General features: G+C 32.8%; 1 protein-coding gene across 5 annotated transcripts in view; it reads right to left on the bottom strand.

The window, feature by feature from the left end:
* ZNF800 (zinc finger protein 800) overlaps positions 1 to 14,407 on the bottom strand; it is a 258,362-nt gene that overhangs the window by 33,015 nt on the left and 210,940 nt on the right. For all 5 annotated transcript variants that reach the window (XM_030825472.1, XM_030825474.1, XM_030825470.1 and 2 more), the window contains exons 3-4: positions 10,294 to 10,389; positions 1,689 to 1,832 (exon numbers count right to left, since the gene is read on the bottom strand). In XM_030825472.1, coding sequence (XP_030681332.1) covers positions 1,689 to 1,832; positions 10,294 to 10,389 — 240 coding nt within the window. The remainder of the gene's footprint in view (positions 1 to 1,688; positions 1,833 to 10,293; positions 10,390 to 14,407) is intronic.

The raw sequence follows: 14,407 nt of genomic DNA on the forward strand, positions 1-14,407 counted from the left end.
TAAGTCTAATCTAATCTAGTCTATTTGAGCATCTTATGAAAATGAAAGATTTGTAAGCAAATATGTAAACATAAATGGGATGACGTGTAGAAGTATTTGCTAAACTCAGTCCTATTACGTCTTCTTAACACGACACAATTTTACTAAAACAAATGATTAAAAACTATACACATTTATTTAAAAATCATAAGTAGTTTTATTTCCTTGTACAATAATTACACCCTCTACAGGCAATCAATTATCCTATTGTAACAGAGTTGTCTAACACTGGTTAGGTTTCCATGTATTACTACTCTACAATCTAGCTACAAATTTAGTACCAAATCTCGTATCTATACCAATCAGGAAGTGATTCATTATAGCTCTTCTAGTCTATTCATCTGTCTTTTAAGATGAATAAAGTAGTCCTATAAGAAAAACACTTTCACAAAAGTATTTCTAGAATGAGTATTGCCAAGACAAGTGCACAATAATCTAGCAAATCCATTTACCATTTCACTCTATAAGTTAACTCTACAACCAAAAAATAAATAACTACCAAAAGACAAACTAATTTTCTACTAGTATTTTAATTAAAAGTTTAGATTTGAAATGAATCTCTACAGACTGCTTTTTAATTTATATCTCAATGAGAGAATAGTAAGATCAAAATAGCAGTAGGAAAAATTTCTAGGTAAATACAAAATTTGTATTTAATCAATGCTCTATAATATACTTTAAACCAGCTTCATTATAATTAAAGCCATACTTATTTGGAGATTGCATTTCATACCAATCCCAAAAAGGTTAAGTTGAAAAATGCACAGAATCCACAATGCATCTATGGTATCAGACTGACCAAGTAAGTTCTATATTTTGTAAGTCAAAAAAGAGTTAAATCCCTAAACAAGAAATAATAAGGTAACCCAATATTGAATTTTTTAAAATTTACATTAATTCTTTAAAGAAAGAAAATAGCATTAGACATACTGCCAGCTTAATCACACAGAGACAATACACTGCATTCAAAACAAACACTCTGTTCTAGAAAGACTTTATATTAGTCTGCTATCTGCCTTTATCATATAAAGTTATACTGGATCTCAAATTAGCCTGTAACATAATGTAATTTCTGAGAAAATGACTTATCTAAATTTTCCTGAAAACAAAACTGATCTTCAAATCAAGACCTAGAAAATACTAGAAAGATTAATAAAGACTTTTTAATGCTCTCCACCATTCCCAAGAAATGAACAAATTTACCTCATTCTTTGCTCTTTATTCCCAACCTTCTCATTTACTTAAGGGAAATCTAAATAAGTGATCAATCACATCTGGTTGCAAGTTGTTAAAGAATAAACAAGTAAAAAGTAATATAAACTAGAAAATCCATTTATGGCCCATATAAACATTCTAAAACAATATCCAATATTTTAATACAAATAAATATCCTCTTAAATCTAACCTCTTATATGTCATCTTTAGGAAAACCCAAGTGGAAAGCATTGATATGAAAGTACCTAAGAAACTGAATGTAACATTGAGTCAAGTATTTCATTTTATTCTCCATCTCCATCTAAAAATTACCTGTAACTAGACATCATTATCAAATTATCAGTAACTAGATACCATTTTAATGCAAATGTATAGTTGCAGTATAAGAATATTTAGCTGTAAAATGCATAACTGAATATATGAATAAAACTTACTGTCATCCATCTGGAGACTTGGTGGGCAGTAGAATTTTTTATGGGTAATTAAATTTGGTAATCCTCTGAAGAGACTGCGGCATAACTTACATTCAAAAATAGTGTCCACATCTTTTAATAAAATATGCTTAAGTTGTTTAGTTCCTGAGAGAAAAAAGAAAAGACAAACTTAATACAAAATGTAACTTTAACATGCACTTTTAAACTGGACAACCACTGTTGACAGACCAAAAGTGCAGTTACTCTCTGAAAACAAAATATAGGCATTGCCAATTTCTACCACAGTATATTTAGAACTAAGTTATAGACTAAATTCTAAGCAAAACCCTACTATCATTTGGAAATCAGGACAACTAAAATTGATGCTTCGTTCCCACTTCAGCAGCCAATCAATTCTTGATATATCCCAAGGCAGTGGTTCTGACATGAGGTTAATCATTACAATGAGCTGGGAATAAAGATGTACATAGCCCTCCCCTAGAGGTTCAGATTTAATAAATTTGGAGTAGGGCAGAAAAATTAAATGTTCCCCCATTATTCCCTGGCAAACTTTTTGGCTGGTTCTTTCAAGCTCTTTTCTGTATTAGCAAGTAAGCAAGGAGTTTTTCAATACATTTTCCCCTTATTCCTTAAAGAAGGTCAAAACTGTATTACAGGATTGCCTGTGACTTTTCTTTTTAAATTCAGCTCAAATTACTTCAGGTTCTGGGCCAACACGGGATTATGGCTATTTAGCGTGATTCTCTACAAAGTAGAGAATCTTTGTCCATACTGAGACATAATTTTGAACTTTGCTTATGCCTCTTGACAGCATTATAAATTTATTCAAAGTCTTTCTCCCTTAAAACACCCCAATTACAATTAATTAATTATTGATATAATTACTAGTTTAATGCCTGTCTTCTCTACCAGATTATACACTCCAAAGCAGCCAAGAATAAGCCTATCTTATTTACAAGTGTAACGTATTCAGCTCTTATAATGCTCAAAAACTACTTGTTGAAGAAACGCTACTAATCTAGGGAATCCAAGTACTATGAAAGAATATCTTTAGGCAGAGAAAAAATAAATGGCAAAAAGCACCTGATCTTTAAAATAAAAACATCCACCAGAAATAAAATACAAATGGAAGGTCTTTAGTCACTACTTTCCTACAGCTGTTTGCCACAGGTAAGGTGGCAAAACTGATCTGCAGTACTTTACTAATTAATGTACCTTTACTTTCCTCAAATTAAAACTTTTTTAAAATTGACAATATATTGACTTGAACAGGAAAAGACCGAAGTACCCTGAAAAATATCCTTAAGACTCTCTAGGTGCAAAGTGTTGTGTCATTTAAGAAGCACTTAACCATCTATTAAGCTCTGGGACTACTAAAGAGTATAAACTATCTTAGAAGTATAATTAATATAGTAGGGTCTATAAAAGTTAAATAGCTCAGATTCAATCTTTTGCAATCTGTTTACATTTAATCTTTGAAGTGTATTTTATCATTTTGAAAATGATGATAAAATCATTTCCCCCACCTCCACAACATACACACACACACACACACACACACACACACACACACACACACACACACAGAGGGAGATAATTATTGTTGATCCAAGCATTCAAAATTCTACTGCAAAAAAGTTACCAGGTTATCACAACTTTACTAAGTCTTGAGAGATTCCAAATCTGATATTATCTACTTGTATGACCTTAAAAAGCTTTATAATCTTTGTACTTTGGTTTACTCATGTTGTAAAATAGAACAAACCTAACCAAACCGAAGTTGAAGAATTATTAAAGAAGATATGAACCTAAATCCCAGGGAAATTATATACTTGAGTTTCTACTGGAAAAAATGTATAGAATAAAATAATTTCTACCATTTCCCAAATCCAAATCTATGTTTACTCCACTAGTCCTTATTACCACAAAATCAGAAAACATAAATTTTAAAAGATTCAGAGAATAGCCTGAGTGTTATTCTTTAAATTCTCATATATATATATATATGAAGTCAGAAATATATATATTTCTGAAGTCCATTTCACATTACAAAATATCTTGGCAACGGACTGCTAATATATTTAGTTCATAGTTAACTTCATAAGTGAGTGACAAACTATGAGAGGTAGACTGATTTTAAAAAATGCTTTGGCTAAGCCTAATTGACCTATATATATTTCTCAGGAAGTGTAGGTGAGTATAGTAGCAGTGGGAAGAAAACAGGAAACTTTTGCACACTGATTCTAAACTACGAAACCTGCTAGACCCGTAATACAGATTCAATTCTGCCTTTAAGGATAGTCAAAAAAAGATTGAAGAGGAACACCAAAATAATGTGAACTAGGTTTAACTTAAGAATTCAACTTTAAGATTTAAATAGGATACATGTACATGGCTGCAGATTTAAAGCATAAAATAATCAGTCTGTAAACAACATGAGGTTATACATAAAAAATAGTCAACTGTAAAATATAAGACTGCATCTCTAAATCAGACATATCACTTTGCCTACCAGGTTCTGAATCACAGAAAAATAAAGACACTATCAATTTCTTAATTAGTCCTAATTATACAGTTAAGTTATATTCAGTAGGGACTGCATATTTATTCTCAATAAACATCCAAAAAAAAGTATTTGCCTCTAACTTTAATCAATCTTAATTATCAATCACAAATGCTTCCCCTTACCCCTGCCCCCCACACACACAGAGAGAGAGAGAGAGAGAGAGAGAGAGAGAGAGAGGGAGAGAGAGGGAGAGAGAGAGAAAGTGTGTGTTATTGTTGATCCAAGCAGTCCAGATTTCTTTCAGGTCCACAGATACACCACATGTTCTCTTTCCCTCACTTTTCAGGCCTTCACCTATGTTTTTTCCTCTCTGACTATAACATTCTCCCACTTTCCTGATCTGACTCACTTCTAACAATCCTTCAGATCCCAGTATAGATGTCACTTGTCCAGGAAGCCTTCAATAATCAACCTCTTCTCTGTTTTTTATTGTTGTTGTTTGTTTGTTAAAAATCCTTTACCTACACTCTCATAGCACCCTAGACATCTATACTAGCTTATCCACTGTTCTGTAATTAATTACTTTTCCATATCCCCATTAAACTGGAAGATTAGAAGAGAGAAGATATCTCTGATGCTCACCGTTACCCCAGCTCTCAGGATAATGCATGACTGACATTTGCTAAATGAAATACTACAGAGCTCTATGTATTTAAAAAACCTTCTCTAAAAATAAGATTTTTTAAATCTATGTGAAGTTAACTGAGGAGTCAAAAATGAGACTTTAAAACTTCTCTAATTCCACTTACATATTTAACAAACGAGAAAAATAAGGTGTGTCTCAGTCCACAAACAGAGATAATAAAAGTTTTTCCCTTAGTTTCAGTCACCATTTAAGATTTTGTTATTTTTTCCCATGGAGACAGAATGGGTTTATTCAAAGTCAGCTACCATTTTCTGATTGCTCTGCTCACTTACAATTGGACACAGCCAACTGTAAGTGCCTCTGTCAATAGCTAAAACTTCCTGTCACCTGAGACAACAGACATGGTCATCTAGACAGCAACATAAAGTTCCTCCACAGCTCTTGATGCTGAGAAACAGAGAGCTATGCTGACTTCCTTCTTCTTTTCCTATATTGCTCTCTTTCTTGCCTTAGGGTTTTAAATTATCTTAGAAATCACCACTTACTGCTTACATAGATCAGTACCTTTCAAACATCCAGCCCTCCAAAGGAAAGGCTTTTGATAGCTAAAGATTAATGACCGTATATTCCAGATTTTCACACGTAATAGGTGCTCAATAAAAATTACTTAAACTTCATCAAGGGTTTATCTTGTGTTATTCTTTAATGGCAAGTGCATTGCATGTACTGGTGAAAATGTTTAAAATATTTTTTCAAAAGGAATCAGTATTCAATTTTACATTAGGTTGGATGGCAGTCACATTACAGTATGACAATATTAATTCTAACTCTGCTAGACAAAGACAAGGTTTCATTCTCTTTCTTAATGCACTGACATTTTGGTCAATGCCCATTTTAAGTGATGACAAGAATGCTTCTTAAATGGTATACTACTTGCTTACTACTGGCTCAAACATAAACTCAATCTTCTTTAGGATGACCACTTAACTACAATATCATCCAAACACTGCAAGTAAATAAATGTACGTTCCTCATCACAACTCCTGAAGGAAATTTCTTACTGATCATCCTTAACATAAGGATTTAAAGATACAAAGAAAACTTAAGAAATTGAAAGTTTTATCCTAAAACTATCACCTATAAGGGTTGGTTAAATATACATATATGTGTGTTAATTATAGAGCACTGACACATACCACAATAAACTTATAAGTAGAATAAAATTATCTTAGGACAGTGCCTACTTGGGGAATCTTTTAGTTTAATCTAACAAACACTTATTGAGCACATATTAAATACCAGGTACACTGTTACTGATTGGAAATATGAAAGATACGGTCTTTCCCCCGCTGAGAAACTCACAGACCAATATAAATGGCTGTTGTCTTGGGAACATAACATCAGATGACATGCTTTGAATGTGAATGTAAGGAAAACAAATCTACTTTTTTCTTATAAAAAAAGTCCCACTTTAAATTTCCTATAACTGCTATATAACAATAAAAAAAGAAAAAGCCATCATAGGTATGGCACTCTCCTATGTACCTCAGAAAAATCACGTCCACCCTACGCTTTGCCTTTAGAATCAGGACTGAAGCATCACCATTCAGTCAGAGATTAAACTAATTGTAATTAAAGTTGTTTTAAGGAGAAAAAAAAAAAAGCCTAAGTTAAATGACCAAACCCAAATTTGGAAAAATAATGACAGCAAACATCACATGAAGCTAATTCTCATTTTTCATTACCATACAATTAAAGTTACAATTTATTCCTCCCTAAGAGTCAAAAAAAGAGTTCCCTGCACGTACTGCTCTAGCATATTCTACATGTAGAATCTTTTTTCTACAAATTATATATTTCTCTTCTTACAATATTTTATATTTCAAGAATTTAAAAAGAAGATGTCTGCTTCATATTAAAGACCAGTCTTGAATACCAGACAAAATGATTATCCTTCTCTTTTCCCCTCATTTTTCTCTTTCTAACCATAGGGGCATTCCATAGTTCCTTTGCCTCTAGCAGACAACTAAGAGATTCTGAAAGAATATTGAACTCAACTAAACCAATCTAATAAACACATAAAAGATATTTAATAAATATGTAAAGGTAGTACACTTTTTATCTGCTATTTAAAATTTTGTTTTGGTTTGGGGAGAGAGGTCAAAGAGGAAGGAACATAAACTGAAAGTGTTATAGAGAGAAGGGAAATCTGAAGACACCATATTACAAACATGATCCTAGCAGGATGACACAGCCAAAGCAAGACTACACAAAGGGTAAGGCACAGTCAAGGTAGTACAAGAAACCAGGGGTTCAGAGCAAACAGCAGGTCTCAAGTCAGCCAATCATCAGGAATTTCCAAGTGGAAAACCTGCAGCTGCAAAACACGCAGGATTCTTAAAAACTGAGGCATCTATCTATGGACTGACGTCAACAATAAACAGTTGAATCTACAGTTAATAAAGCAAAGGTACACAAGAGTACGTAGAGTCAGCTACCATTTGTGTTAAGAAGAAAATGACAGATATATGTTTGTATATGTATAAAAGGTCTCTGGAAGAAGACACATAAACCATGCAGCAGTGATGCCTGAGCAAAGGGGAACTGAAGGACAGAATACTATAGAAACTTATTTTTTCATCTATACCCTTTTGTACTTTACTATTTAAAACCACAGACACATATTACTTATTATAAAAAGAAAAATCCATTTAACTTAATTTGCAAGTTAAGCAGACTAATAAAAATATACCAGAAGTCAGTAAGAATTTGTAATTTAAATCCAAGAAAACAGTTCAAAGCAAAAGCTGAAGTGTCAGGCAAACAGGATGGGTTAAAACTGGTCAAGCAGTCAGTATAGCACACATCAAGTGGTGGACATTAAAAATGAGTCAACTCCTTCATAAGACAGAACCTTTTACGAACTTCCAGCTTGTATAGGAATTAATACCTGGTCATAGCCCACTGTAGGCAGAAGGTGAGACACAAAAGGAGATGATACAGCAGTTGAAGATAACTATCTGAGCTTGAAGATAAAGGTAGATAACCTAACATATTACTACCATTCAACCTGATTTATACCCTATAGGTTAACAAGAGCAAAAGCATGGACTTCAGGGTTCTATCTTCAAATATGTCAAAGATATATAGCACCACCAGGATAGTTCTCTAAATGCAATGTGTGTGACCTAATTGTAATGGAAAGAGCCTAGAAATAGATGAGTCATTGAGGGTGTGCTTGGGAGTAGAGTGGAATAGGAAGAACAGAGCCTCAGAGCTAGAAGGGATCTTTGTCCCCAAGTTATACAGTCCAGACTTCCGTACCATTCTCCCAAGGTTTTAGTCAGTCTCAACTTAAATGCCTTAGTGCTAAAGAAGGGCTACCATAATAGACATTAGATTAACCAGAAATGCAAGAGATTACTATCTTGAAGAAATTAAAATTTCTTAGTTACAGGATATAGTAATGAAGTAAACTAATTCTTTTTTTAATCCAAAATTAGTTTCTTTGTACAACTCAGCATATTTCTAAATCACCTCTAACTTAAACTGTTGGGTACTCAGAAAATTAAAATAATAGTATTTTCAGAATTTGCCTAAATAAAAAAAAAGGGCAAATTTGCTGATATCATTTTAAAAAGAACACAGTTCAAAAAATCAACATAAAATGGCTTTGGAATTATACCATTTCAAATTACCCATTTCACTGCCTCACTTCTTTAGCTCAGAGAGTAAAAATACAACAAACACTGAGAACAGATACGATCACAACACAATAAGAAAATAATTAATCTTTAAATATTTGCCTTCTAAAATTAAAAAAGATTTTTGGAATCTTTTTTAATTCTGTATCCACACAGATTTTGGGTACAGGTTCTTGTTGAAAAGGCGGTTTTTTAACAAGTCAAAGCACTTATGACTTAACTAATTCTAACTTCTTAATAAAAAAAACTATAATAAACTGACACAGTATAACTTCATTAATTCCAAATTACGAATTTTAAAAAAGAAAACTATAACAAGTAATATTACTAAATATGAAAAGCTATTGCTGTCATTTCCATGGTATAAGAACCAAAAAAACCCTTTAATCTCTATTCTAAAAGTAGCTAAAACAAGCAGCAACTATTTTTTCTGTTATGCCAGAAATATAAATACTGTCCCTGATAAGTAAAATTCTATTTTAATTGAACTTATCACAAGAAAATGTGACCTATAAATGATCTGTTAGTCGAGCGCAATTATCAAAAGTAAAAATCAAACAACAAAAAATCCCTAAAATAGTTTATACCACCATCCAACATAAGGATAGGCACTTGGTATACAAGCAATACTTCCTAAATTAAATACAAATAAAAGCAATGCCATGAGTACTACAGATGAAAAGTCTAAGAAATGGATCTTTTGGAGAGTCAGAGAAAAAATAAATGTTTTAATTTAGATTCTATTTTTTAGAATCCTAAAGTAAAGCAAATATATGATTTCCCCATTTATAACAATTTAGAAAGAAGCATCTCAAAAAATTTCTTACGAATACAAAACAAGTAGTTACATATGAATTATTTTTTGCTTTGAACCTCAGAAATTTTTCATTAAGGTAGTTAAGACTTAAAAAATAATGACAAGGTATTCTAATCCTCTAAGTGTCCATCAGTCATATTTATTTGCTTGTTCACATCTGAGTGAATACTCTGTAATGTCAGAGAAGCCAAATACACAAGGGGTGGACAAGTGGATTATAGGAATCACAGCAACCTAACATCTTACTGATAACACAGGGGCACTAACAGTTCCCCATCATTTTACATGTTGTAAGTAATACCTATTTTAAAACACTGGATTGCAATTACACAATTATATTTATTATAAAGCTAATTCTTATTATCAGCTAATGAAAATAAAATCTAAGCAAATCTATCTGAAGATATCAGGGCTGGAATATTGTCTTTCTTCTATCTTGTGCTCTATTAAAGATAGCAAAACTCCACAAACTCAAGGGTTAGGGAGAAGAAGGTGAATCACACAAACATAAATAAGGTAATTAACCTAGAACAAATGACATCTCAGACATTCTGAGTAATCTACTGTACCAAAGCTCATGAAGACCCAGAATAATTTACTGCCTTTTGAGAGTTTACACAAAACATGCCAAAAGATATCAACAGATATTTAAGAAGTGCTTTACCAGAAAATACACCACATAATATATTTCTTTAAATAATACTAAACAAATTTATTTTAAAATTAATATACCATATATAGTACTGAAGAATAATCTCTAGACCAAGTCAATATTTATACATCTACTTTTTTAAAATATAAAAATTTTAAATATTCTATAAAGAAAGCCAACATATACATTTTAATGTTTTTTAAAAATTATTTCTAAGGACTTCTAGGTAGTTTTTAACTACTATGTGAAGATTGAAAAATATATCCTAAAACATTCATACCTGATCGAAAGCACTCAATTATTTGTTGAATACCAGATTTGGATGTCTGTAGTGGTTGCTGTAACAAAGGAGGATCTCCAGGTTCCAGGATATAAACTACATGGAAGACAAACACCCACCCCAATCCCCACAAAAAAAGGGTTATTTAAATCATTTACTATTAAAGTAAAACAATGGCTTTCTACAATTACATTAGGATAATCACACTTGTGCCCGCAAACACACACGTATATATAATATGTAGATATATATATAATTAACCATCATCTTTGTAAGGCACAATGAAACAATGGAGAAAAAAACTAAAACTATTCTCAATTAAAGGCTAAATTAAGGCTACTTAAGGCTAGATATTAGGTTTCAATACAAAGACCTTACTATTTTGGTATTATTTAGTACACATTCTTCATGTTTGCCTTCTTATTCCCCTTGAAGAGGAACCACTATATTTAATCAAAATTCTAAGGCAATGGTGGCCTAGCCACACTTCATAAACCATTCCAAAACCCTCTGGATAATCTGGTATAACTCTGGATATTTGTGAGCAAAATGTCAAAAATCACTGCCTAAAGAAACAACTGAACAAGTACACAATGATGGATGCAGAAGAGTGTTCACTGTAGTGCTCTGCAGCACTGTATATAATTAAGAGAAATTTCAAACAACTTAAAAGTCTCTTAATAGTGACCAGATTAAATAAACTATGAAATGTCCATAGGACAGACTTTTTCACAGCTGTTAGAAAGCATGAACTAGTTCTATGTGTATTCACAACAAAGGATGGCAAGAGTTGTTAAGCAACAAACACAGGTTATAGAATATGATCCCATTTACATTAATACATAGGTAGGTGCAGAAATATATAAATTTAATGTATATTTGTATATATGTATAAATGCTGTTAGGGTGGATTTTCAGGGATGATGTTTGCTTTCTGCCTCACACTTCAATGCTGCTTCAGAGTCTGGCTTTTAGAAGTCTGGCTTTTAGAAAGGATACATTTTTACAATAAGTAAAAATAATCTTTCCATTTTAAAAATTAAAAATTTCATTTTTACATAAAAGAGGTTTATATTATCCCTAATTCCCAAGATTCTCAGATTAGTAGTATAGATACATAATAAATTACAGTAATATGAATAAAGGCAACAGAAAAGCAAAACTGGGTTTCTTCATCAGTTATCAAATATTGTGGTGGAGAAAAACTGACCATTTTATTTATCTTTTTTAAATATGCTGTAATGTTCTACTCAACTATGACCATCGTAACACAGGACCGCCCGCTTAGTGTGAGGAGAAATGAAGGGTGTTTTCAACAATGTGTGCTACTCTTGCTTCAGGGTTTAGGCTTGGACAGTACTTAGCTTTCTGATAGGGGGGCTAAACTAGCCTACTGTACTATGTATATAGATACAGGCTTAGATTCTCCTTTATGCTTCAAGTCTAGTGCTCAGTGTACACAAACAAGAGGAATGATGTTTTAGGATCAACTCATTTCATCAAGCAAAATTTCCCCAATTTTAAGAGAAACTTGGCCTGGTGCAGTGGCTCAAGCCTGTAATCCCAGCACTTTGGGAGGCCGAGGCAGGAGGATTACTTGAGCCCAGAAGTTCAAGACCAGCCTGGGCAAAATGGCAAGACCCCATCTCTACAAAAAATACAAAAATTAGCCAGGTGTGATGGCTCATGCCTCTAGTCCCAGCTACATGGGAGGCTGAGCTAGGAGGATCATTTGAGCCTGGGTGGCAGAGGTTGCAGTGAGCTGTGATCACACCACTGCACTCCAGCCTGGGCAACACAGCAAACCTAACTCAAATAAATAAATAAACAAATTAATTAATTAATTAATTTAGGTGTATTTTAGATTAATTAAGAACACACACACACACTCATTTTGAGAATATCTGACATTGGCACTAACTGCAGCAATTAAGAACATAAGAATCCAGACCTGGACTCTCAGTGTTTAAATTCTTTTTCTGCCATTTACTAGATACAATTAGGGCAAATTAAACTCTCTGATTTCTCTTTTCTCAGGTCTAAAATGGAGATTTTCAAAGTACTTAAATTATAGGGTTGTACAGGGGTTAAATAAGCTAATGCAGATCAACTGCTTAAAACAGAGCCTGGGACATGTTAAGTGCTCAATAAACATTCTACCATCACTACCATCAACATGTATCCATCAACTGTTTTCCTGAAACCAAAAACTAAAAAATCTTTTTTCAAAATCTTAGAGAATTAAACCTCTTGGGAAAACAGAAGTTTGTAAACAGACCAGTATCATCTACTTGAATAAACTGATTTCTCCTATTTGCACATTATAGCAGCAGGTAACTACTTAAAAAAAAAAAAAACTACATAAAAGAGGGTGAAAACCCACACAACTGTAAAAAACTAAATGCTTCAAAGTCTGCCTCTATCAGTTACAAGAATTCTAGAATTGAAGAATGAAAAAACAGAAATAAATAAGGGAAGGATACTGGGAAAAACAGACTCTTCTCCTTAGAGCTCCTTCATTTACAAATGTGTTCCAGAAAACCTTCTATATAAAATACACCATCTTCCACTTCCACATGACAGCATCTCATTTTAAAGCTAAAGCTAAATATTCTTACCAATCACCCTCAGAACACTGCTACCACCAGAACATATACACATCCTGAGATAACATTCAAAATAAGCCCAGGATTAGCTTAGCTGTGCCTAGACACAACGACTTGGTATACACATCTGTGTAGCTCCCACTCTAAAGAAACAATTCTTCCTTCACTTGAAAACATACTCTCAACTCTAGAAAACTTTATTATATTAATACTTTATAAAATTGCTTCTTACATATCCTATCATCCTCCCAAGATCAGACCCACCCAGGTTAGAAGACCATTTAGAAAAAAAAAAAAAAAATCTTTCTCCAACCAAAAAACCCAAATCCTCAGAACATCTTTCCTTACACCCTTCCAAAAACACACTTCCCAGAATATAACATTGACTTTTGTAAGAGTCTCTCCTCCCTTAAAACAAGGCCCTTAAAAGATCCTTCTACTTATGATGTATGGGACTTGCTTACAAATACTAGGGGGAGAGAGAGTAGGTGGAAGGTAGAGAGGGTAATTGGGGGAGGAGGGGAGGAGAGAACATAGAGTGTCTATGTAACAACAACTGATGGAGTTGTGTGATGGTTACATCAAGTTCCTCACATCATCTAGTTTTGAAGGTGGAAATTTCTATTAATAAAATCTTTAAACATAACTAAGAAAATACACACACTGTCAGAGTTATAGTGCCACCCTTCACTATAAATTGACCTATCTCTTCAAGGCAGAATGGCCTCATCAGGAATATACTGATCTCCTCTGGAGACTCACCCAGTATTCCTAATCCAAATGTGGACAGATTTTTATCAAACATGTCATCTTCCCTCCATCTGTGGACATGATCTTTTAAAAGCTATCACACTACAACATATTTCTTTCAGTCCTGGAAATATCCTACCCACTCAGCATATACCTTCCCCTGAAATAATGACAATGAACTACCCTATAACAAACTTCTAGCTTTCCATTCAACAAAATTCTCAGAAAGTTTGATTCAAGCTAACAAGGCAAGAAAACAGTAACTACTGTTGACGTGGTAAGTCTGAAAATTAACCTGCATGGAAAAAGTTTCTAGTAAAAGATAATGAAAATTTTAAACTAATACAATTTTATCTGAGTTCCTGCTAGTTGGGGAGAAAAAAAAACAAGCAAAAACATTTCAATACACATTAAAAAGTTCAAGTCTAGAAAATATCTTTAAAGACATTAAAGTCTTCAGAAAACTTTCATTACCAGAACATACTAAATAAGGTATAATCACAAATTAGCTTATTTGTTTACTTCTTTATGTCTATCTCTTCCCACTCAAACATTTTATAAAGAAAGGACTTTATCTGTCTTGTTCACCACTTATATCCCCATTGCCTTCGACAGTGCCTGGCTCTCAATAGATGTTCAATAACAATTTGTTAAAGAAATGAATGATCAAATAAATTTCTTCCTAAATAAGATGGTTTCATTAACTAATTCAATTTCAATGATTAGAAGTGTTCTCAGAAAAAAAAAAAAAAAAAAAA

Source organism: Nomascus leucogenys, chromosome 13 (assembly GCF_006542625.1).
Source record: "Nomascus leucogenys isolate Asia chromosome 13, Asia_NLE_v1, whole genome shotgun sequence".
NCBI classification, from domain to species: Eukaryota; Metazoa; Chordata; class Mammalia; order Primates; family Hylobatidae; genus Nomascus; species Nomascus leucogenys.